Source organism: Macaca mulatta, chromosome 9 (genome assembly GCF_049350105.2).
Source record: "Macaca mulatta isolate MMU2019108-1 chromosome 9, T2T-MMU8v2.0, whole genome shotgun sequence".
Lineage (NCBI taxonomy): Eukaryota > Metazoa > Chordata > Mammalia > Primates > Cercopithecidae > Macaca > Macaca mulatta.
The window spans coordinates 97,466,591-97,492,322 of NC_133414.1; the positions used below are offsets into that span (position 1 = coordinate 97,466,591).

Below are 25,732 nucleotides of genomic sequence, written 5' to 3' on the forward strand. Positions count from 1 at the left end.
AGTGCATTCTGTATTTATCCCCTATTAGTGACTATTTTGTTGAGTATCTACTATGTAGCAGGTATTGAGGGTCACACTGATGGGTACAAATAGACATGGTTCTTATCCTCAGAGAGTTTATACCCTTGTGAGTAATAAATTGTCTGATTAAAACAAATAATCACAAAAAATCTTTCTATATAATAAATTTTGGCTAGAGCTATGGAAACAAAGATGCCACAGAAGTCTAAGAGTAATCATATAGGCCCAGCGTGGTGACTCACGCCTGTAATCCCAACACTTGGTAGGCCGAGGTGGGAGGATCACTTGAGGTCAGGAATTCAAGACCAGCCTGACCAACATGGTGAAACTCTGTCTACTAAAAATACCAAAATTAGCTGGGCATTGTGGTGAGTGCCTGTAATCCCAACTACTCAGGAGGCTGAGGCAGGAGAATTGCTTGAACCTGGGAGGCGGGGGTTGCACTGAGCTGAGATCGCGCCACTGCACTCCAGCCTGGGTGACAGAGTAAGACTCCATCTCAAAAAAAACCCCCCAAAAAACAAAAACCAAAAAACTGATCATGTAAAGACTCTTTGAAAAAGTGTTATTTTATTTTATTCTTTTTTTAGAGACAGGGTCTTTCCGCTCTGTCACCCAAACTGAAGTATAGTGATGCAATCACAGCTCAGTCACCTCAAATTCCTGGGCTCAAGTGATCCTCCTGCTCCAGCTTGAGTAGTTAGGACTATAGGTGCACGGACTACAGGTGCACATCAGCACACCTGGTAAATATTTTCTTTTCTTTTTCTTTGGAGAGACAGAGTCTCACTATGTTGTCCAGGCTGGCTGGTCTTGAATTCTTGAACTCCTGGCCTCAAGTGATCCTCTCACCTATATATTTTTGTCTGCGTTTCTATCTTTTGAACATTTCCCATACTAAAAATTAACTTATGTTCATAAATGAGGGAAACTTGATTTAAAATGAATAGTTAAAAAAGATAAGAGTAAAACACAATTATAGCGACTATCTCCAAATGTATTTGCTTTTAAGCTTGGATTTTAGAATATGTCATTATTTTAATGTGACATTTTTCCTAGAGTTTGTTTAACCTAATCATAGGATTAAACTTAAAAAATAACAGATCATTGTTGACTGACATAAACACCATCAAGTGTCTCACACAATTATAAGCTGGAAAGTCTACTTACACTTGGTATTATAGGAGGTGTCAAGGTACCTTTTCTTAAGCCTTCCCAGTTAAAGCCCTCAAACCATCTAAAAAAGGAAAAAACGTCGATAAAGACATTTTATGTCAGCTAAAACCTTCTTGTTGCAATGTATACAATGTCCATGGCTAATGGGAAGCAGTTAGGCAAACATTTTCATGTGACAAAAATGTTTTCTATTGAATTGCATATGTTTTCCCAATTAGTTTATTTTATGAAATACATATTTTTAAAAGTATAACTGTCAAATTTTAAACATCAATGAACATGCAACACTTTTTCCTTGTAATTCAGTCGTCATGGCTCTATGACCTTGTTCCTACACTATAATTATAATTTAATAAATGTCATAATGTATCTGGCCCTGTGTCTTACAGGGTATTTTATTTTAAGGAGGTAGAACCAGGGCATGAAAAGTCAGGATAGAAAATTAACTTTCCATTTTTGCCACTGATTCAGTGCACAATGTCAGCTAGTTAATCTTTACGCATCATTGTAGTAGTCTCTACATGCCCCATTTTCCTCCTTTATTCCCTTTTTTAATGAAGAATAAAGGTGTTTTGCGTACAGTTTTTCTGTGAAAATAAGGACCAAAAAAGACTAAAGTTTTTGCTTGTTTGTTTTCTTCTGTCTTTGAAGGGTTTCGCCATCAGCAAATGCTTACAACAAATTCTTAGCAGGCTTTTCAGATATTCAGAGTTATTTTAGTAAACATGTTTCTTTGATAAGGATGTGAATTTCCTGTCAGTGTTATACAAACAAATAGAGAAAAACCAATTAGTTTAGCTTTAGAACATCCAATCAACATAGGAAAGGTCTGATATTTAAGATGTTGCTATTGTTTAAAAAACACTGTATTCTGTGCTTACGTTTTTCTCTTGTTATAACATCTAATTAGGAAATGCTTAAAAAAATATATTTTGTCTTTAGGAAATCAGGTAAGATACAGTAGGGGACTTTTGTTTGTAATACTGTGGTAGAGAACAGAATCCCCAAATTTAAAATACACATTTCTTCTTTGTGCCAGAGAGGAAAAAAATGCTAGTTGGTATGAGTTGTAAGAAACTGAGTTCAGTGAATTCAGTTTCTTATGTTACAGGGTTGTCAGATAAATATAAATAAAGTTTCATAATCACAACTAGAAAGGCATTTAAAAGCCTAACTAGTTTATATGCTGTCTTTGGATGTTCCTATAGGCTAATTACACTAGTTTTACACCAATAACTTAAAAAGCAACACCCTGGGGAAAAGATGGCAGGTGTTCAGAACTCTGAAACCTAAAATTGTAAGGAAAGAACACTTACTTGTGCTTTTGAATGTCTTTTACTCCATTTTTCAAATTCCCTAATCTTTCTGATGGATTGTCCCTAAAAATAAAATAATGGTTTTATTAATTCTATTTTTTTCACATTATGATCTTTTCAGAAATAATGTGGTTGAAATACTTGCCTGCATAGTTTTTTAATTAAATTAGCAGCATTTTTAGCAATCTTCTTTGGAAATTCTATCATGTCAATGCCCCTCAATATGATGTTATAGGTTTTCATAGGATCTGGGCCTGAGAAAGGTGGGCTGCAAGAATGACAGACATGACAAGAGATATTACTTTTATGTCCTACATGACAACACTTGAATTGCTATAAACTCCACAGATGACATCAATTCATATTGGGGGGCTTAGATTAATAGTGACAATGGAATGAAAGTAGATTAATAGCAAAACAATGTGGAAGCCCTTCCAAGTAAATCGCTTAGCAAAACCAGAAATGGGTCAAGTTTATCTGCTGTTCTCCTGATTTCTTTTCAGTGCTGGAGTTTAAGCCCTCATGCTGTCCTTGGTCATTCAGGATGCTTCTTTCACTCTCTGACCTTTTCCACACTTACTGACTCATTCATTATACTTGAGATGAAGTCCAAAATAGTTAGGAGGGGCCACAGGAACACCAATGATACTACCCCATCTCATGCCATTGCCACCCTCCCTCACTGGGAACCAGAACCAATAGCCTTTTCTCTGTTCCACTGAAATGCCGAGCACTTTCCTACCTCATGGTGTTATTTATTTGGCCTGGAAGGTTCTTCCCACATTTATCTGGCCAATGCCTCACTTTATCAAGTTTCAGTATAAGTGTTACGTTGTTTCCAAAAAGGCCTACTCTGGTCAACCTATTACAACCAATTACATAACCTATATCAACCCACGTAACCTAACAATCTAATTTCATGCTCTAATTTAAAGTTTAATCTAAATTACAGTCCCTGTTACACTTTTATAGCACCCTTATGCCATTTACTGTACTTTGTAATTATCTTTTCATTTGTGTGATTATTTATTTTATGTCTGTCTTCCCTTCCAGAAGTTTGTTTTCTGCTGGTATTCCAGAGTTGAATAGAGTTTGCAGCATGCACATTCTAAGGGATCAATAAATATTTATTGCTCTAATGTTTCTATAGAATAGTACTCCTCTTATCCTTTTCTCTCTGCTCAGAGGACCTCATTAAATAACTTAACATTAGGCATCCTCTTGGCTAGCAAGGCTGTAAAAACCCAGCCCTCATGAGCCAGATCTGTTGATTTTTTTTTTTTTTAACCTATCCATTCTTGAAGTGTGGTTTGTGGCAACTTCAGTGAGTACAAAGATGACTAAAGTCAGGTCTTTCCTTTAAATTTCTCACAGTTCAGAGGGGAGATGATGATACCCCCTGACGAATGATTTATTTGGAAATTTAATTTTTCTCTTTAATACAAGTTTTGTGTGTCTTTGGGGAAGAAATCTGAATTATTATTTTTTGTCCTTCATGTTTATTAAGAGCAGTTCAAACTATTTCTTGTTATCAAGCAGTCTAATGAGTAATTTAAAGTAAGGAGTAGCAGATTTCCCTGTGTTAAGGGCTATGATGGATTCTGCCTTGATTTTCCGTGAAAAGTGCTATTTACTTTAATATGTCATTAGCTAGTAATTGCCTATTGATTTTAAATCACTTAAAAATGTATAAACATGCAAATCTATTTAGTATTCTCTTAGAATTTAAAAATTTTCTCTTTATGTGATTCTATAGTTGAATATTATCTTTAATCTCTTAACATGCCAGTTTTCATTTTTACTTTAAAAAATGAGGAGGAGCCAAATTTTGGCAGTGGTTTCTAATTTATGGTTTTGCCTTTATATTTATTTTGCTTTTATATTTACTTGCTTATCTTAGACAACTAAAATCAATTATTAAATATGGTATTTGTGGTTTTTATGTGATGCATGTTAGTCTAATATTCATTCAATATAGAAAACAAAATTATTTAGAAGAAAGTCGTCCAAAGTCTCAAAATATTCAGAATGATTTACATTTGATATACGTAATTTCATAGATTTCTCTGTAGATTGTAGACACAAAGGATTATGTTATGCATATTTTTAAATTAAAAATATTCGACTTAATTTTACTTTAGTTAAACCGAGGAGTAAAATGAAAAGAAATGCTAAATTTCAAACATGTGTGCTACTTAGCCAATATTAATTCCTTAAATATTTCTCTAAAATTAAAAAAAAATCAAACTGAGTTTAGAGATTTCTTTAATGACATATTTTAACTGTAAAATATATGTAAGATTACTAATTATTAATGATGAGAAATAACTATACCTATAGTTATACCTGCTTTCCCTCCCACCTTAATGTTTGTTGGTTTTAGTGTTATTTTAAGATTGCCAAACACTACAATGTTTACATTCTGTTCAGTTACCCAAATTTAAATTATTTGATTTAATAATTGATCAGTTCTAATTAATGAGACCCAAAGCTCATCATCAATCTTTTTACTAGTTTCTCTATTCCTGAATGCTTTATTTTGATCCATCTTTTTGTTGGCTTGATTGAATAATAGTGTTTTTGAGAAAGACCTGGGGTCCACGCTTTATATGTTGTGTTTGTATTTGAAGAATAACTTAACTCAGCATAAATTACTTACTTGGGTTATACCTTCTCGGACCCTCAGAACTACGTAGTTCTTGATATACTATCTTTTGGCATTAAAGGTGCTGTAGAGAGGCTGAGGCCAAATGGAACTTTAACTGTCTTGACTCTCAATACCACACATGCCATGTTTTTATGGCTTTGATGCCAATAAGACTATTCCTTATTACTGAATTTAATTCATTAGTTCACCACATTAACATATTGTGGTGTTATTATTCTGAATCAGTTTCCTCATGGTCGCTGCAGATCAAAAAGATACACTGAGTCAAGTCTTTCTGCCATGGATTTTCTATTATGTAATTAAAGATGTTTTTTCTCCTGTTTGTAATATTCTGTTCATACACATAATTGATGTTTTTTTCTATTTCTTTTGACTAATAGATTCTCTTTCTGAAATCATATCTATATTTTTTCTTTTTTCATTATTTTTTCCAAGCCTATCTGCTATCTCCCTTGCTGCATTTTTAATTGTTACTATTTTATTTTCTGTTCTTACAGCATGACTTTCAGTTCTGTAATAGTCCTGAGCTCTGCTAGTTACTTGTCTTCCCATTTATGACACTGGCAAATATCTTAGAGGTTACTTTTTAGGGAGATCATGCTTTTGATAGCCTCAAAGAAATTATAGATAAGAGTTTATCTGAACACTTCCTCCTATATTTCCTTGATTCATTTTTCTTGTGTGTTCTTTAGCTGCCTTTTACTTTTGCATCTTTCAGCTGACAAATGGAAAACATCAGCTCAAACTGATTAAAATAAGAAAACATTGAACTTACAAAAGCACATTCCAGAGGTAGGGCAAATTCTAGATCTGGTAGGATCAGTGGTTTAAATACCTGGAGTTTTTCCAGCTTTTCATTCTGCCATACTCAGCATTAGTTTCATCATGGCCATTTCCCCTCATAGTTATAGGAAGTCTACCAGTGGAAATAGGGACTTATATTCATCAGAAATTATTTACTGAGTAGCTATTGTAGAAAAAAAGAATTCTCCTCCAATAATGTATTTTTAAATTATTCCTCTAATTTACGTACCCAGCCCAATAAATGACAATCACTAGAGGAATGCCATGTGACTGGAATAGAGCTGAATCAAAATCTAAAACGGAGATAAATTCATCTTTTCCTAAGTTGGTGGGGGAGATGGATTCTTGAGCAAAATAAGTAAGAAAGGAGTTGGTGTGTATGCTTGGAAGGGGGCTGGGGTTGTAAGAGGGGCAGGGACTGGCTTCCCTGGGATCCTTTCTGACTATTACTTATCCTTAGATTGGGCTGCCCACCATGAAGAATAGAACAGGGAAGATCGGAGGTTACGAAGCCATGAGAAATTCACCAGCCTTCACTACAGTTTGTTGCCTTATAACCAGATCATGTATTTCCTTTGCCCTCAATTTAAGGCATTCAGGGAGGTCATGTGGCTCATACAGAAGCCCCACCACATTCTCCGAAATTATGTGATTACACTGCCTCTCTCCCCTTTTTCACTTCCTGTTGCTTCATTGACCAACATTATAAGCCTTAAAAGGCAGAATTGGTACATTTGTATGAGTTTTCCTTCACCTCAGTTCCTCTTTCATTCTGTAGTACTTAATTACGTCTCTACATGAACAGTGTTTGCTTTTTCAAGGTCCAGCCAATCCTTTAAATGTTATTATTACTATCGAAGACCATTAGATATGACATTCAGGACCAAAATACTTTGGAGTCATGCTTGTAGTCCAAAAATCATTCCTAGTCACATGCCACACTTCATTGTGTTTGGCAGGTGTGTTTGTTGGAACTTTAATTGTAACTAAAGATCATCCTACTTGTTTTATTCTTGCCTTCTCCCACCCCAAACCTTGGCCAGACTAAAAATATTTTAGTCTTTCACCACCACCGTCATCTCTTTGGGTAGAAAAAGAAAAGTAAAGATTTTTTAATGCTATTGTCTTTGACCAAAATTCTTTCTGTCTTGTTATTTCTTGAAATGGATATTAAGTTTAGGTATTTTTAATCATAATGTTTCAATATATGTATCTATAGCAAAAAAAATTAAGTTTGGTTTTGACCATACAACACAAATTGTGACTTATAGTGCTTTGTTTTTATTACTGCTCTGCTATTCCATAATTTCTATGTGCCTGAGGTTATTTAGAAAAATGCTTTTTAAATTTTCAAGTATTTAGACTTTTTATTTTAAATCTTTGTTATTAATTCCAAGTTTTATTATATTCCTGTCAGATATTGTAGCCTGTGAAATCTGTAAAGAATTAAGGGTTTTTCCATTATTAATAAACAGATGATTGTAGACAAACACATAAGGTTTAGACATTTCATGGTTAATATTTTAGTCTAGTTATTATAAGTAAATATTTTACTTCCTCAAAAATAGTTAATATTTAGTTTTCTTCTATTTATTATATAATTGGTTCTTACAGCAATTCTAAGCACACAGAAAGATTACCTTTTAATCTATCCCTCTGCTTATTTACCTATCTATCCATCCACATACATATGTTAAATTTAACCTTCTACTTTGTCCAAATTTTTCATATCTTTACAGGTCTACTTAATTGGTCATACTTTTAAAATAATTTACCTCCATCCACAAGAAGAAAATTGAACAATCCACATTGAACAAAATCGGATTAGGTCACACATAATTTATTTGAAGTCAACAGAGAAACTTTAAGAGCAATAATGTAAAATGCCCATAAATAAAAATAAAATCAAAACACAACTATTTCTGGCAATGATTGTTGTCATTGTAGCAGTAACAGCTGCTAACATTCATGGAATGTTTACTATGTGTGAGACACTCTCCTACGTGTTTCATGTATGCACTGAATCCTCACAGAGTACTGTGTGCTCAAAGTCCTCAGTCTTCCTCTCATGTTCACTGTAGTGACTAAGTCCTCTTAAGCAATTCTTCACATCCTGCCTCACACTTACTCTTTCTTTCCATTGCCCTTGCCCTACTCTAGGTTGTCAGTGTCCTAGAACTAAATTACTGCAACAATCTTCAAACTAGCTTCCTATTCCTCTTCCAATTAGCTCTATTACTGCCAACTTGTTTTTCCTTAAATACCACAATACATATCACTCAACCTTTGTCAGAAAATCTCAATGATTCCCTCTGTAGATGGAGTCCAAACACTCAAGTGCAGCAATCATGATCGTCAAAAGATAACTGTTCCTGTTTTTTTTTAACATGGACCTTCTCCATATCTGTGACCATTATTGCCTTTCTCTTTAAGCCATGCCTGTTTGCCTAGAATACCCTTTTCCTGGTCTCTACATCTAAGTCCTATTCTTCCTTCAAGACACAGCTGCCTTATATTCATTCTTCAACAGCCTCTTTAGGAACCCAGCCCTATTCTGAAATCTGTATAACGCCCCTGTCACTCATTGTTTTAGCACATGTCATGGTAGTGTATTTGTTGTTCTTTTAGTATGGGTCCTTGAGGATCTTAAAGTCTGCTTTATACCTTGCGGTGTCCCTAGTGCCTATTTGAGTTTATGATTATAACATCACAGGAAAGATCTACAAAGCAGTCACCTTTCATTTAGATATAACAGTTGCTAACAGGTCCTCTTACTTCTATAGAGAATTGACCCTAGATATTTTCATATGATTATCATCTCCCCTGTTTCATTCCTGGCTAAATGACTGGGCTAAAATATCTCACGGAAAGACATTATATCCTTCCACATTCATATATGTAAAAAAAAAAAAGTAGCAATAATGAGACCAAAAGTTGGTGCTGAGGTGGTTGCCCTAGCTTGACCTATTTTATACGTTACTTTTCCCGGTCATTCGTATAACTAATTGAACTGTGGTACCAAGATATGGTGAAATGTACTTTAAGATGGTTTAATCAGAGTGACAAAAGCGGGAGTGTGTAGCTGTTTGCCGGTCTATTTTTATCAGCAGTTCCCTATCAATATCCATACCTGCCAGTCAGGAGTTCATACATTAGGATTCCCAGTGACCAGTAGTCGGCTGAAATGTCATGGCCTTTGTTCAGGATGATCTCTGGGGCTACATACTCTGGAGTCCCACAAAAAGTCCATGTTTTCTTTCCAAATCCTATTTTCTTTGCAAAGCCAAAATCAACCTTTCAAAGAGAGAAAAGCAAGATACTTAAGCTTCTTATGATTACGTTTTAAAGTAATAAATTGTTTTGCTGAAGTACACCGATGATCATAATAATTTAAAAACATGCACGTTTTTATAGTTCTATCTTCTCAAAGGAATAGTCTGTATTGCAAACAAAGTCTCCCTGACGAAACTCAGTTTTAATTGGAAAAGTTGACATCTGAGTATAGCATAAAATTCACATCATTAAAAATAAAGGTAAATCTTTCTTTCTGAATATAGTTTTCATTTTTCCTTTGTTTATGCTAATGGAGGTTAGGGTATAAACACAGAATCTCTTCTGTACATAAAAATTTTTAAAGACCACTTGGGCCTACTTAACATCTTTCCCAGAATATAAATGGTTTCTGCTGGATTTAATGAAGTTGACAATTCATTTAGTATTAATTATTTGAAGTTATTTTATTGTTGCAGGAAGTAAGTAACATAGTTATGAGACTGGTGACTCTGCCCTTGGTAAGCATAAACAGAAATAAAAGTATAATGTATTCTTCATTTTTCTGGAACTCTTTTGAAGGAAGAGTCTTGACTGCAGAAAATCTATTTTTTCTAAAACGATTTGGTTGAAACTACAAATAAAAAACTGCCACTGATTTGATTTCTTTAAAAACCACATGCTGAATAACAATTCTAAAAAGTTTAAAAATGGAATCAAGCTGTAACAGATCCAACGAAAGTTGTGCATTTGTAAATAAGAGAACTTCTCTTCTATGGTAAATCTTTACAACTTTTGACTGTTATTATTATTACTATTACATAGCCTGGCTAGCATTGCTTGTAAAGCACATTTTTTTTTTTCTGTGACCATTATTCTTAAATCTAAAATATGGAAACGATTTAGAGTTTTCCATAATATAAAAACCCATTGCTCGTGAATGGCAAAAAGCCGACTAGAGAAAAGGACTTCTAGGCCTGTACACGTGCCAGTAAGTACGTTTTCTCGTGCTTATAAAAGTGTGTTTTGCCAGAGTATTGTTAATTCAAACTTAGCCAACTTAATTTTTCATAACTGATGCATCATTTGAAAGAACATTCAGTTGAAAATTGTAATGCTAAAACCTGCTTTTAAGAAAGTTACAACATGGAAAAGGAAAACTGAGATTTCATATTAGCAAATGAACACAGTTTTATAAACAAATATTTTAAATCTGCAGGGCAGAAAGCATGTGTGAAATGCACTGACCAGTTTGGCATAACCTCGGTGATCTAGGATGAGATTTTCTGGCTTGAGGTCCCTGTAAATGATTCCTTTGGAATGCAGATAGGCAAAAGCTTCTACCACACATGCTGTGTAAAATCTGGTTGTAGAATCTTCAAACGAACCTCTGAGATACAGAAAAGGAATGAAAATTGTACGAAAAATTAGTTTCTCTAATATGGCTTTATTTTTTTTTCTCATTTCACTATATTCGTTTGTCAAAATTTAACCCAGAGACCACTGTCCTAATAGCTAAATGTTACATGATTGCCATTACATTGGATTTTTTGAAGCATTCAAGGATTAAGTTAAGGAATTCTCTGTCTTTATGAATGGAATAGTTAAATTTCACTTCCTGAAAGGGCTGAAAGGGCAGTTAAACACACAACATATTTCATGTACTTAGTGTTTTCTTCTCAACAGCCCACTACAATCTAAAAAGGCACAGACTTATAGCAGTAGGCAGGAGAAAAAAACAATCCTATTTTAGAACTTGCTTACCAAGCATTTGTTTTTTAAAGGAGAAGTTTATGGGTTATTCATATTTATTCTCAGAGGGCCTGTTTTTTAATCTTTCTAAACAATCCACATACTGTTCATGAAAATGTGAATAAAAGCTACTGTTTTCAAAGAACCACTCTGGAAATGAGTTGTAATGCTACTGATGCAATCATAATGCAAACTAAGTACTCTTCTGTTTTTGAAACTCCTGCAACCAAAACAAACAATATCTATCTCCTACACGACGGCATTCTTATTAAGAGGAAAAGATGGACTAAAAGACAATTAGAAAGAAAAAAGTAACTAGAAGGGAATGTTTTATTAGTAATCTTGATTGTGATGTTTAGCAAGAAGGCTCTCTCTTTCTGTCTCATATATATGTGATATATGGGCACATACATGTTGATTGATTGAATGAAATAATTTACAAAAAACCTTAGTATCTAAGGTTAAACCCTTCTTTCTAGGGCAGAAAGTTTAAATTTTAACTCTTCCCCCACCATGGTACTTTTTAAATAAACCATGTTCTTTTTTTCTTTCCTAAGTAGTAAGCACAATTTAATAATTTCATTTCATAATTTAAAAATATTAGTGTGAACATCAGCTCCTGAGGTGGTTGAGAAGTAACATGAGTGACAAGCACACAAATGATTTTATTAATAGTGTGCAACAAATGATAGTCTCAGAGCTTGCTTTCATGAGTCTCTGATGCCTATTTGCATTTTGGTGACACTTTTTTTTTTTTCCCAAAGTTGTACAGTAAAGTTTAACAAACTGGGCAATGAAATATGGTCACATTTTTACAAAATTTATAAGTGAATCAAGGCTAAAGCAACCACTTTTCAGGCTATCTTTCAGAAAAAGGTAGTATCTTCCAGAAAGAGAATGTCTTTGGTTCAGCTACTAATGTAACTTGAGTTTCACTGAAATAATCAGCTTTTCCTAAGAAAAATATCATTCTTCTGAAACATAATTAATTCTAGGCATAATGATATCCATTCCTCTAGATTCTAGAATCTTAACTATAATTACCATGATTCTTGAATCTTTCTTGAATAATATCTGAATGGCACAATTGCGAATTTATGAGCACAAGAGGAAGTTTGAGAATGGCATCCGTATGAGGAAATGAATGATATACTTCATGGTACAATTTTCCTCCGACTTGAAGATATCCTTGGCAGAGCTAAAATTCTATAATCGTATGTATTTGCAAAGGGATTAAAGTATTGCCTTGAAGGTCCTTTCTTCTTTGCCCTTAATTAAGTATGTTTACCTATCAATAGAAGCATGTTTCTTTCACTTGAAGAGATTATTTACCTTAAAGTGTAAGCATCTGTGTACAGATAATTAAAATATAGCTTTAGATACACTGCTATGAATTCAATCCCTTCTCAATGGAGAGCATTGCAAAGTAAAACAAAACAAAACAAAATGAAAGAGTAAAGGGAATGGTCTTATTTTATTTCACACTATAGATCTTGTTCTTTTTTTTTCTTTTTTTTTTTTTTTTTTGAGATGGAGTCTCGCTCTGTCACCCATGCTGGAGTGCAGAGGTGCAATCTCGGCTCACTGCAACCTCTGTCTCCCGGGTTCAAGTAATTCTGGTGCCTCAGCCTCCCGAGTAGCTGGGACTACAGGCATGCCCCACCCCCCCCCCCCCCCCAGGTAATGTATTATGTTTAATAAAGATGGGGTTTCACCATGTTGGCCAGGATGGTCTCAACCTCCTGACCTCGTGATCCACCCGCCTCTGCCTCCCAAAGTGCTAGGATTACAGGCGTGAGCCACCGTGCCCAGCCGAACTCATTCTTTTTTATGGCTGCATAGTATTCCATGGTGTATATGTGCCACATTTTCTTTATCCAGTCTGCCATTGATGGACATTTGGGTTGGTTCCAAGTCTTTGCTATTGTGAATAGTGCTGCAATAAACATATGTGTGCATGTGTCTTTAAGTAGAATTATTTATAATCTTTTCAGTATATATCCAGTAATGGGATTGCTGAGTCAAATGAAAATTCTGATTCTAGATCCTTGAGGAATTGTCACACTGTCTTCCACAATGGTTGAATTAATTTACACTCCCACCAACAGTGTAAAAGCATTCCTATTTCTCCACATCCTCTCCAGCATCTGTTGTTTCCTGACTTTCTAATGATTGTCATTCTAACTGGCACGAGATGGTATCTAATTATGTTTTGATTTGCATTTCTCTAATGACCAGTGATGATGAGCATTTTTTCATGTGTCTGTTGGCTGCATAAATGTCTTCTTTTGAGAAGTATCAGTTCATATCCTTTGCCCACTTTTTGATAGGGTTGTTTTTTTTCTTGTAAATTTGCTTCAGTTCCTTAAATATTCTGGATATTAACCCTTTGTCAGATGGATAGATTGCAAAAATTTTCTCCCATTGTATAGGTTGCCTGTTTACTCTGTTTACATAAGGACTGTCTAACTGTGATTTTAGTGGGCCTTTTTGAAAGCTTACAAATTCCTGATTACTGTTAGTAGAAGAGGAGATTATTTCTACAGTTGTGACTCTGGGCAACATACCTCTGCTTCATTAATAGTCAATTGGTAATGGAATCAAATGGACAAACGCATTGTTAAGGTTGTAATGAGAGTAAATGCTTAGGTGAGAGATCAATTTCTCATGAAATCTCTGCAGAGTATTGTATTTGCATTCTTAATAAGCTGGTCATTAGCAGAAAGATGGAAAAATGCTAATACAAACGCAAATTCATGAGAGGAGGCTATATTTTAGAATATGGACCCCGAAGCAAGAAGCCTGGGCTCAACTCCAGACTCCATTTACTGTTTGTTCTTGAGCAATTAACTATATGTCTCTGGGTTTCTGTGTTCTTATGTGCAAAATGGGGCTAATAAAAGTAACTATCTCATTGGATTGTTGTGAAGATCCAAATAATTAATAATGCATGTACTGAAAATAAGTTTCTGGTACACAACTTGGGCTCACTAAATGTAATAGTAGCCACTATGATTGAGCACCAGAAAACTCTTTTTTAGCTACTATGTCTTAATATAGGAAAATTAACTAACATAGTATAGAACAGGGATGAAGCATTTTCAGGGTGGAGGTTGGGGGTTTGCAACACCAATCCTCTCTGTTATTGAAGTGCTTCTGACTGCCAAGGCTAACTGCCACAAATCAACTGTGAAGAATCCTCTGCTAATCTCTGTTCTTTTCACTTTCCCCATGCTTCTCACATGGGCCAAAATTACCCTTTTATTGCCTGCCAATCAAAGCTCTCCCTTTTTCACCATGAAGCAGACGGACCACAAATTGTACATCTTATGGTCTTCAGTTCTTGACAACTCTATTTGTTTCCGGTTTTCTCTGTCTTGCGTCATTTTGGAATGTGGAGGGTTTTAGAAATCTAGTTTCCATTCCTTCAACACATTTATAGTGAGTATCTTTCACATATAAATATATTTGTGACGGCTTTTGAAAATTAAATGAAAACTTTGTCTCAAACTTTGATAAATCTGTACAATGCATGTACACAAAATGTTTACCAGCACCTCACTGTCCTATCACTGGATGTGTGATGTAGATAAGTTGTGAATTTTAAAATAGACATCTTGAAAGCAGTCACAAAGCATAACACTGAGGTGACTTACAATGAAAAATTACTATTAGAATTGCAAATGACAATGTAAATTTGATTTAAAACAAACCCTGTTTCATCAACAGTTTTGAGAGTTGCTTAAAGAAATAAATCACTTGCCTTATATAACTCTTTGAAATAATGAATTATGCCTTGACAGCTGTGTCATTTCAATTAAAACAAGTAAGAGAGAAGGCCCTTATGCCCTCTTTGGGGATGGATGGTTGCTCTAAGCTAGATGGCAGTAGATAACAATTTGAGAGAAATAGAAGGTTATTTATGAATATTGATAGACTCAAATTAAAATTTAATCACAATGTTTAGTCAACTTGTCATAAACTGAGTTCTTGGAAATCAGAATGTAACAGGAGCAAAGTATCTTTCATCAGAATATTTCACCTTTTTCATTGATGAGTAACAACAATCACTGAGTGTATGAACCTGAAGTATGTTGCAATCTGTGCAGATTTATTGCCAATTTTAAACTTAGGGAGGCTAAATCATTACAAAGATAGACTTATTTTCTTTGAAATACCTTCAATCTGTGCCAACTATTAGGGCATCTAAGATAGAATTTAAATAATTGCCACCTTCCACAAAATAGCCAGAATCAATGAGAATGAATATAAAAAGTAATGCACCATTCATGGGTTTACAACATACATATGGTATGACATGACCAGAAAGTGAGATGTATCAGATTTGAAAATTATGATTTCAGAAGTCGTTATTTAAGATATTCAGTAAGAAAAATAAACATACATATGTTAAAAATTCTAATTAAGTAAATAATTGAGATTTTAAATTTTATTCAGTTCAAATATACATTAAATACTGATATTAATATATAATACATGTGTTAATGTTTTACATTATATTCTATGTTAATATAAATAGTAATATATATTTATTTACCATACTAACCACTTACACATTCTTACAAAAATTGCAGGATTTGCCAATTCTTTAAGTGTTAGGGAGGGAAGGTGAATAAAATATAATTTGTACCAACTTATTACAAATAATAGGACAGAACCAGTGGGACACAAAATGTCATAAATTAGAAAATAAAGCATAATAGCTAACAAAGAATAAACCAGGGAAATTTATAGGGGCAATTAACATTTCAATGCTGTAGTTCATGTCTCAAAGCTAGGAAATATGTATTAGTCCTCAAACCCTATTCCTATTTGTAAATAGATGGCATCATTTTAATTCTTATTTCTTGACAGCAAATACTACAAATAAAGAGCCGCCCTGTGCTTCTCTTCTCTTCTCTTCTTTCTCTCTCTCTCTTTTTTTTTTTTTTTTTTTGATGGAGTTTCTCTCTTGTTGCCTAGACTGGAGTGCAGTGACGCAATCTCAGCTCACTGCAACTTCTGCTTCCCGGATTCAAGCAATTCTCCTGCCTCAGCCTCCTTAGTAGCTGGGATTCCAGGCACCCATCACCATGTCCAGCTAATTTTTTTTTTTAATTTTTAGTAGAGATAGGGTTTCACCATATTGGCCAGGCTGCTGTCAAACTCCTGACCTCAGGTGATTCACCCGCCTCAGCCTCCCAAAGTGCTGGGATTCTAGGCTTGAGCCATGGCTCACAGCCTCTGTGCTTCTTTTCTATGTTGATGAGAAGACAGAAAATGAGAAGCAGGGAATGGTCATCTCAGCTATGAGGTGAGAGGAGGATGATGTCTGGGTTGTCATCAGAGTCTTCCTGTGCTAAATCTCTGAGGCTTGGAGTTATTTCCATGTCAGTAATGAAAAAGGTCAGGCCAGCCTTTCTTCAGATCAATCTATGTAAATTTCTTGTATACTTTCAGAATAGCTTTTCCATTATTGCTTCTGTCCTCTGACACAAGAGGAAAACTGAATACATTGACGGGGTGGATTTTTTGACCCCAGATATTTTCATATACACTGTGACTAATAGCATAATGGTATAATCTTTCCCTTGGTATTTTTTTTATATATTTCTAACAATTAATCTTTAAGATTTTCAACCCCAATTTGAACAAATAGAAAGCTGGTCAATGGCAATATTAATTGGAACTTGAATGTCTAAAACTATGTTTCTTTCCCCTGGAAAGTTTTTTGAGAAGGAAAAGGAAAAATCATTTAGAATAAAAATCAGGCTACATGCCTACATAGGAAAGAAAGTTGGCCAGGGACAATTATTCTGAGATGAGTTTACCTATAATGGTTAATTCAGCACCTCTAAATCTTTAGGAATAAGCAGATAGCCACTATTACTCTAGATCATGACTCTTCATGGAGTATTAATTATATTGGGGAGCTCAGCAATTGTGTACCTCAAGTCCAAGTGTGATAAAAGGGAGAAATAATGTAAGGACTATTTCTGTAGATCATGACTCTTCATGGAGTATTAAGTATACTTGGGGGGCTCAGCAACTGTGTACCTCAAATCAAAGTGTGATAAAAGGGAAGAACAATGTAAGGACCAAAAAGCAACCAAGTGGAAGTAAAGAAATCCATTGATATTTTCCTTCCCTTTACTCCTCCCCAAGTAAGCTGCTTCTTAATAGCAAACCTTTGCTACCAGAGGCATCAGGATACGTCTCACTCAGAAGCCTTGGCTGGCATTATGAACAAAATGGGAAATCGAGTTAAGTAAGGCAAATTATGAAATAATACTTTCAAAAATAAGTTGAAAACGAATGCCTGTGCATGTTTGATGCCTCATGAGTGGACATTAAATTGAGTTTTATTATTATTATTATTGTTTTTATTGTTCTGGTTAAGAACATCATTAAATGATTTAAAAAGCTATGAGAAGATGTTGGAGAGATCATGGCAGTTGGGAGGCAGGACTAGATTGCAGCTATGGACAGAGTAGTGGGTGGTGGCTCACATTGTGAATTTCAGCTCCAGATCAACTGCAAGAACAAACCAGCAATCCCAAGAGGACCCAAATACCCTCTGAAGGAAGTGGACTGCTGCAGGACCCAGGAGACACCCCAGAACTGTGAGTCCCTCAACTGTGGAAGTGAAAAAGGGAGACCCTCCTCCCCGGACACACCCTGCCACAGGAGAAGCTGAAGGTCTGTTTTTGGGAGAAGTTTCTGACATTACTTGGAGCTGAGTCAATTTGGAGAGCTGAGTGAAATACAGGGGAAGAGGAAGTAGCAGAAAGGCCCTGGGAGCTCGCTGGGTCCCCTAGCAGGCCATTCCTGCCTGGCACCAAAGGGATCCAACAGAAAAGGAGCAGGGGGTAAAACTACACAGGCAGAAGCAAATCTGTAGCTGAACTTTGTAACAGTTTGAACTGGGTGAGAAGTCTCCTGTCCTGAACTCGGGGGAGGACGCAAATCTGGTGTGTAGGCTTCACAAGTGGAGGAAGAACCAAACCCTTTTCTTTCAAAGCTGGGAGGCAGATAGCCTGGGCCAGGTTTTCAAACCCCTATCACTCTCCACCTGGAAATGGTCTGGGGGCTGTTGGGGGTGGCACAGTGGAAGTGAGACTGGCCCTTCAGTTTGCATGGGAGCTGAGTGAGGCCTGTGACTGCCTGCATTCCACCACTTCTCTGACGACCTGCGTGACTCAGCAGAGGCAGCCATAATCCTTTTAGGTACACAACTCCAGTGACCTGGGAATCCCACCTCCATCCCCCACAGTAGCCATAGCAAGACCCACCCAAGGAGAGTCCGAGCTCAGACACACCTAGCCCCACCCCCCACCTGACAGTCCTTCCCTACCCACACTGGTAGCGGAAGACAAAGTGCATTAAAACTGGGAGTTCTAGGATCCCGCCCACTGCTGGTTCCTCCCCGTAATACCACAACTGATGCTTTCTGGAAAGTGCCACTTCCTGACAGGAGGCCAAACAGCACAAAAAAAGAACATTAAGCCACCAAAGCTAAGAACCTTCACGGAGTACATTGTACCCCCCCACCGCCTCCACCAGAACGAACATTGGTATACAAGGCTGAGAGAACCATAGATGGTTCATATCACAAGACTCTGTGCAGACTACCCCAAGTACCAGCATGGAGCCAGGTAGACTGGCTGGGTGGCTAGACCCAGAAGAGAGACAATAATCGCTGCAGTTTGGCTCACAGGAGGCCACATCCACAGGAAAATGGATAGAGTACTACTACATCAAGGGAACACCCCATGGGACAAAAGAATTTGAATAACAGCTTTCAATCCTAGACCTTCTCTCTGACAGAGACTATCCAAATGAGAAGGAACCAGAAAACAAACCCTGGTAATATGACAAAACAAGGCTCTTCAACACCCCCCAAAAATCACACTAGTTCACCAGCAATGGATCCTAACCAAGAATAAAACCCTGATTTACCTGAAAAATAATTCAGGAGGTTAGTTATTAAGCTAATCAGGGAGGGACCAAAGAAAGGTGAAGCCCAATGCGAGGAAAGCCAAAATATGATACAAGAAGTGAAGGGAGAAATATTCAAGGAAACAGATGGCTTAAATAAAAAACAATAAAAAATTCAGGAAACTTTGAACACACTTTTAGAAATGCAAAATGCACTGGAAAGTCTCAGCAATAGAACTGAACAAGTAGAAGAAAGAAATTCAGAGCTCAGAGACAAGGTCTTTGAATTAGCACAATCCAACAAAGGGAAAGAAAAAAGAATAAGAAATATGAACAGCCGGGCACGGTGGCTCACGCCTGTAATCCCAGCACTTCGGGAGGCTGAGGCGGGTGGATCACGAGGTCAGGAGATCAAGACCATCCTGGCTAACACGGTAAAACCCCATCTTTACTAAAAATGCAAAAAATTAGCCGGGTGTGGTGGTGGGCACCTGTAGTCCCAGCTACTTGGGAGGCTGAGGCAGGAGAATGGCATGAACCCAGGAGGTGGAGCTTGTAGTAAGCCGAGATCGCGCCACTGCACTCCAGCCTGGGTGACTGAGCGAGACTCCGTCTCAAAAAAAAAAAAAAAAAAAAGAAATATGAACAAAGCCTCAAAGAAGTCTGGGATTATGTTAAATGACCAAACCTAAGAATAATTGGTTTTACTGAGGAAGAAGAGAATTCTAAGAGCTTGGAAAATGTATTTGGTGGAATAATCAAGGAAAACTTCCCCAGCCTTGCTATAGACCTAGACATCCAAATATAAGAAGTACAAAAAACACCTGGGAAATTCATCTCAAAAAGATCTTTGCCTAGGCACATTGTCATCAGGTTATCCAAAGTTAAGACGAAGTAAAGAAATTTTTTTTTTTTTTTTTTTTGGAGACGGAGTCTCGCTCTGTCACCCAGGCTGGAGTGGTGCAGCTCACTGCAAGCTCTGCCTCCCGGGTTCACGCCATTCTCCTGCCTCAGCCTCCCAAGTAGCTAGGACTACAGGCGCCAGCCACCACGCCTGGCTAATTTTTTTTGTATTTTAGTAGAGACGGGGTTTCACCGTGTTAGCCAGGATGGTCTTGATCTCCTGACCTCGTGATCCGCCCATCTCAGCCTCCCAAAGTGCTGGAATTACAGGCTTGAGCCACCGCGCCTGGCCTAAAGTAAAGAATCTCAAGAGCTGTGAGGCAGACACAGCAGGTAACCTATAAAGGAAAACCCATCAGATTAACAGCAGATTTCTCAGCAGAAACCCTACCAACTAGAAGGGATTGGGGCCCTATCTTCAGTCTCCTCAAGCAAAACAATTATCAGCCAAGAATTTTGTATCCAGCAAAACTAAGCATCATATATATATATATATATGAAGGAAAGATACAGTCTTTTTCAGAAAAACAAATGCTGAGAGAATTCACCATTACCAAACCACCACTACAAGAACTGCTAAAGGAGCTCTAAATCTTGAAACAAATGCTGGAAACACATCGAAACAGAACCTCTTTAAAGCATAAATCACACAGGACCTATAAAACAAAAATACAAGTTAAAAAGCAAAAACAAAAAACAAAAGAAACAAAGTATACAGGCAACAAAGAGCACAATGAAGGCAATGGTACCTGACATTTCAATACTAACATTGAATGTAAATGGCCTAAATTGGCCACTTAAAAGATACAGAACCACAGAATGGACACGAACTTGCCAATCAACTATCTGCTGCCTTCAGGAGACTCACCCAATACATAAGGACTCACATAAAGTAAAGGGCTGGAAAAAGACATTTCATGCAAAGGGACACCAAAAGCCAGCAGGGATAGCTATTCTTATATCAGACAAAACAAACTTTAAAGCAACAGCAGTTAAAAGAGACACAGGGGCATTAAATAATGATAAAAGGCTTTGTCCAATAGGAAAATATCACAATCCTAAACATACATGCACCTAATGCACTTGAGCACCTATGCACCTAATGCATACATGCACTTGAGCTTCCAAATGCATAAAACAATTACTAATAGACTTAAGAAATGAGATAGATGGCAACTCAGTAATAATGGGGGACTTTAGTACTCAACTGACAGCACTAGACTGGTCATCTAGACAGAAAGTCAACAAAGAAACAATGGATTTAAACTAAATCTTGCAACAAATGGACTTATTAGATATATACAGAACATTTCATCCAACAAACACAGAATACACATTCTATTCAATAGCACATGCAACTTTTTCTCCAACATAGACCATATGATAGGCCATAAAATGAGCCCCAATAAATTAAGAATATTGAAATTATATCAAGCACTATCTCCTACCACAGTGGAATAAAACTGGAAATCAACTCCAAAAGGAACCATCAAAACCATACCAAGTACATGGAAATTAAATAACCTGCTCCTGAATGCGCATTGGGTCAAAAACGAAATAAAGATGGAAGCTGAAAAATTCTTTGAACTGAAAGACAATAATGAAACAACATATCAAAACTTCTGGTATATAGTAAAGGCTATATCCTAAGGGGGAAGTTCATAGCCCTAAATGCCTATATCAAAAAGACTGAAAGAGCACAAACTGACACTCTAAGGTCACACCTCAAGGAATTAGAGAAACAAGAACAAATGAAACCCAAACCCAGAAGAAGAAGGGAAATAACCAAAATCAGAGCAGAGCTAAATGAAATTGAAGCAAGCAAACAAACAAAAGAATACAAAATATAAATGAAACAAAAAGCTGTTCCTTTGAAAAGATTGATAAAATTGATAGATCATTGGCAAGATTAACCAAGAAAAGAAGAGAGAAAATCCAAATAACCTCACTAAAAAATGAAACAGGCGATATTACAACTGATACCACTGAAATACAAAAGATCATTCAAAACTACTATGAACATCTTTATGTACAAAAACTAGAAAACCTAGACGAAAAGGATAAATTCCTGAAAAAATACAACCTTCCTAGCTTAAATGAGAAAGAATTAGATACCCTGAACAGACAAGCAGTGATATTGAAACGGTAATTGAAAAATTACCAACAACAGAAAAGTCCAGGACCAGACGATTCATGGAACAATTCTAGCAGACATTCAAAGAATAATTTGTACCAATCCTTTTGACACTATCCCACAAGACAGAGAAAGAAGGAACTCTCCATAAAAATAATAAGGGTGAAGCCAGCATCACTCTTATACCAAAACCAGGAAAGGGCATAAACAAAAAAGAAAACTGAAGACCAATATTCTTGATGAACATAGATGCTAAAATCCTTAACAAAATACTTGCTAACCAAATCCAACAATATATCAAAAAGACATTCCACCATGATCAAGTGGGTTTCATACCAGGGATGCAGGGATAGTTTACCATACACAAGCAGATAAATATGATACACCACATAAACAGAATTAAAAACAAAAATTACATGATCATTTCAATAGTGGCAGAAAAGCATTCAACAAAATCCAGCATCCCTGTATGATTAAAACTCTCAGCAAAATCTGCATACAAGGAACATAACTTAATGTAATAAAAGTCAACTATGATAAACCCACAGCCAACATAATACTGAATGGGGAAAAGTTGAAAGCATTCCCTCTGAGAACTGGAACAAGACAAGGATGCCCTCTCTCACCACTCCTCTTCAACATAGTAGTGGAAGTCCTAGCCAGAGCAATCAGACAAGAGAAAGAAATGAAGGGCATCCAAATCAATAAAGAGGAAGTCACACTGTCACTGTTTGCTGACAAAATGATCGCTTACCTTGAAAACCCTACGGACTCCTACAGAAAGCTCCTAGAACTGATAAAAGAATTCAGCAAAGTTTCTGCATGCAAGATTAATGCACATGAATCAGTAGCTCTTCTATATACCAACAGTGACCAAGCGGAGAATCAAATCAAGAACTCAATCCCTTTTACAATAGCTGCCAAAAAAAAAAAAAAAAAAAAAAAAAACCAAACAAAAAAAACACACACAACCAAGGAAATAATAGATGACCCAAATGACATAAACATCTCATGCTCATGGATGAGTAGAATCAATATTGTGAAAATGACTATACTGCCAAAGCAATCTGCAAATTCAATGCAATCCCCATCAAAATACCACCATAATTCTTCTAGAATTAGACAAAAAAAGTCTAAAATTCATATGAAACCATAAAGGAGCCCACATAGCCAAAGGAAGATTAAGCAAAAAGAACAAATCTGGAGGCATCACACTACCTGATTTCAAACTATACTACAAGGCCATAGTCACCAAAACAGCATAATACTGGCATAAAAATAGGCACATAGATCAATGGAACAGCATAGAGAACCCAGAAATGAACCCAAATACTTATAGCAAACAAAAATATAAAGTGGGGAAAGGACACCCTTTTCGACAAATGCTGCTGGGATAATTGGCTAGCCACATGTAGGAGAATGAAACTGGATCCTCATCTCTCACCTTGTACAAAAATCAACTCAAGATAGATTAAGGACTTAAACCTAAGACCTGAAACTACTAAAATTCTGCAAGATAGCATTGGAAAAACCCTTCTAGATATTGGCTTAGGCAAAGATTTCATGACCAAGAACCCAAAACAAAATGCAATAAAAACAAAGATAAATAGCTGGGACCTAGTTAAACTAATGAGCTTTTGCACAGCAAAAGGAAGAGTCAGCAGAGTAAACAGACAATCCACAAAGTGGGAGAAAATCTTCACAATCTATACATCTGACAAAGGACTAATATCCAGAAAATACAGCAAACTCAAACAGATCAGTAAGAATAAAAACAAATAATCCCATGAAAAGTGGGCTAAGGCATGAATAGACAATTCTCAAAAGAAGATACGCAAATGGCCAATAAACATATGAAAAAATGCTCAACAACACTAATGGTCAGGGGAATGCAAATCAAAACCAAAAGGTGATACCACCTCCCTCCTGCAAGAATGGCCATAATCAAAAAATCAAAAAAACAGTAGATGCTTGCATGGATGGCAGTGAACAGGGAACACTTCTACACTGCTGGAGGGAATGTAAACTAGTGCAGCTGCTATGGAAAATAGTGTGGAGATTCCTTAAAGAACTAAAAGTAGGACTACCATTTGACCTGGAGGAAAAGAAATCATTATTCAAAAAAGATACTTGCATACTCATGTTTATAGAAGCACAATTCACAATTGCAAAATCATGGAACCAACTCAAATGTCCATCAATCAATGAGTGGATAAAGAAACTGTGATATATATGTATGGGCATATATACATGTATATACACATATGATGCATATCTATATATAGATATATAGATATATATGATGGAATACTATGCAGCCATACAAGGGAATGAATTAACAGCATTTGCAGGGAACTGGATGAGATTGGAGACTATTATTCTAAGTGAAGTAACTCAAGAATGGAAAACCAAACGTCGTATGTTCTCACTGATATGTGGGGGCTAAGCTATGAGGACACAAAGACATACAAATGATGCAATGGGCTTTGGGAATTTCGAGGGAAGAGTGGGAGGGGGGCAAGAGATAAAAGACTACAAATATGGCTCAGTGTATACTGTTCGTGTGATGGGTACACCAAAATCTCACAAATCACCAGTGAAGAACTTACTCATGTAACCAAATACCACCTGTACCCCAACAACTTATGAAAAAATAATTTTTAAAAAGCTATAAGAGGATAGTTGGGCTCTCCCTTTGTGACTTATTATTGCTTTCATGTTTAATTCTACCTTTAAATCTTCTTCTATTCTAATTAGAAAAAAATGTAGAAGACTTCAAATAAATCAGTGAATTGAAATATTGAGTCAAATATAATATGGTAGAAACACATTAGATATGCCAAATGTTAACTCACAAATTAAAATATTAACTTTGTGCAACAAACTATACATTCTGAGGAAACAGACCACATCCATTTTGTTTATTACTGGATCCCCAGCCTCTATCACAATGTCTGGTATATAATCTGTATGTGCATCTTAACTAGCAATAATGCATAATATATACACTTAGTCCAGATGTTAACCTTACCTCCTAATGCAAACGTGATACATTCCCTTTTATGCTTTTTTAACCTTAAATTTAAGAATTGAAATAAAATACTGATGCAATAGGATACAATGTGGTAACAACAAATCCATTTGGCATATATAAGTAAGGCCATGGCAATAACAAGTGAAAGGGCCTGTTGTATAATGATATGAAAGTACCATAAGAACACCATTAGGAATGAGAATTTAAATCAACAGTGTATGAGGAACCACTTGTTTTACTCTGGGATATTTACAAAGTAACAAATATAAAAACCTTACATGGTTATGTACATCAGGGCTACCTATAGCTAAGTTTCAGAAGGATGCTACCCTATGAAGAGGAGTCTAGGGGGCAGGACTCAAACAAATAAGAAAAATACAGATGCCTAAAGGTGAGTGTTCAAAAGAACAAAGATGACTTTTGTATGATCAATAAATCATTCATAGAAAATAATAAAAAGATTATTCATAGGAAAATAAAAGTGTGTTTTTAAAAAACACAGGGTAGATAATGATCTCCTGAGACATTTTATAGGATAAATTATATTAGAAGATAATTAGATAATTTGCTAGTTGTCTAAATATGAGATGGAAAAGACAATGAATTTGCATGATTAAAACAAACAAACAACCAAGCACCATCTAGACAAACTTTCCTTGCCCTGCAAGGGTAAGAAGGCAAATCTAAATCAGATTATTTACATGAAATATTGCTTA

General features: G+C 36.0%; 1 protein-coding gene and 1 long non-coding RNA gene across 4 annotated transcripts in view; one reads left to right on the forward strand and one right to left on the reverse strand.

The window, feature by feature from the left end:
• LOC114669993 (uncharacterized) overlaps positions 1–25,732 on the forward strand; it is a 64,883-nt gene that overhangs the window by 16,897 nt on the left and 22,254 nt on the right. The window lies entirely within an intron of this gene.
• Positions 1–25,732, reverse strand: part of PRKG1 (protein kinase cGMP-dependent 1) — a 1,342,028-nt gene that overhangs the window by 4,618 nt on the left and 1,311,678 nt on the right. For all 3 annotated transcript variants that reach the window (XM_001099261.5, XM_001099460.5, XM_077945585.1), the window contains 5 exons: positions 10,504–10,645; positions 9,116–9,279; positions 2,659–2,781; positions 2,514–2,576; positions 1,192–1,258 (listed from right to left, as the gene is read on the reverse strand). In XM_001099261.5, coding sequence (XP_001099261.1) covers positions 1,192–1,258; positions 2,514–2,576; positions 2,659–2,781; positions 9,116–9,279; positions 10,504–10,645 — 559 coding nt within the window. The remainder of the gene's footprint in view (positions 1–1,191; positions 1,259–2,513; positions 2,577–2,658; positions 2,782–9,115; positions 9,280–10,503; positions 10,646–25,732) is intronic.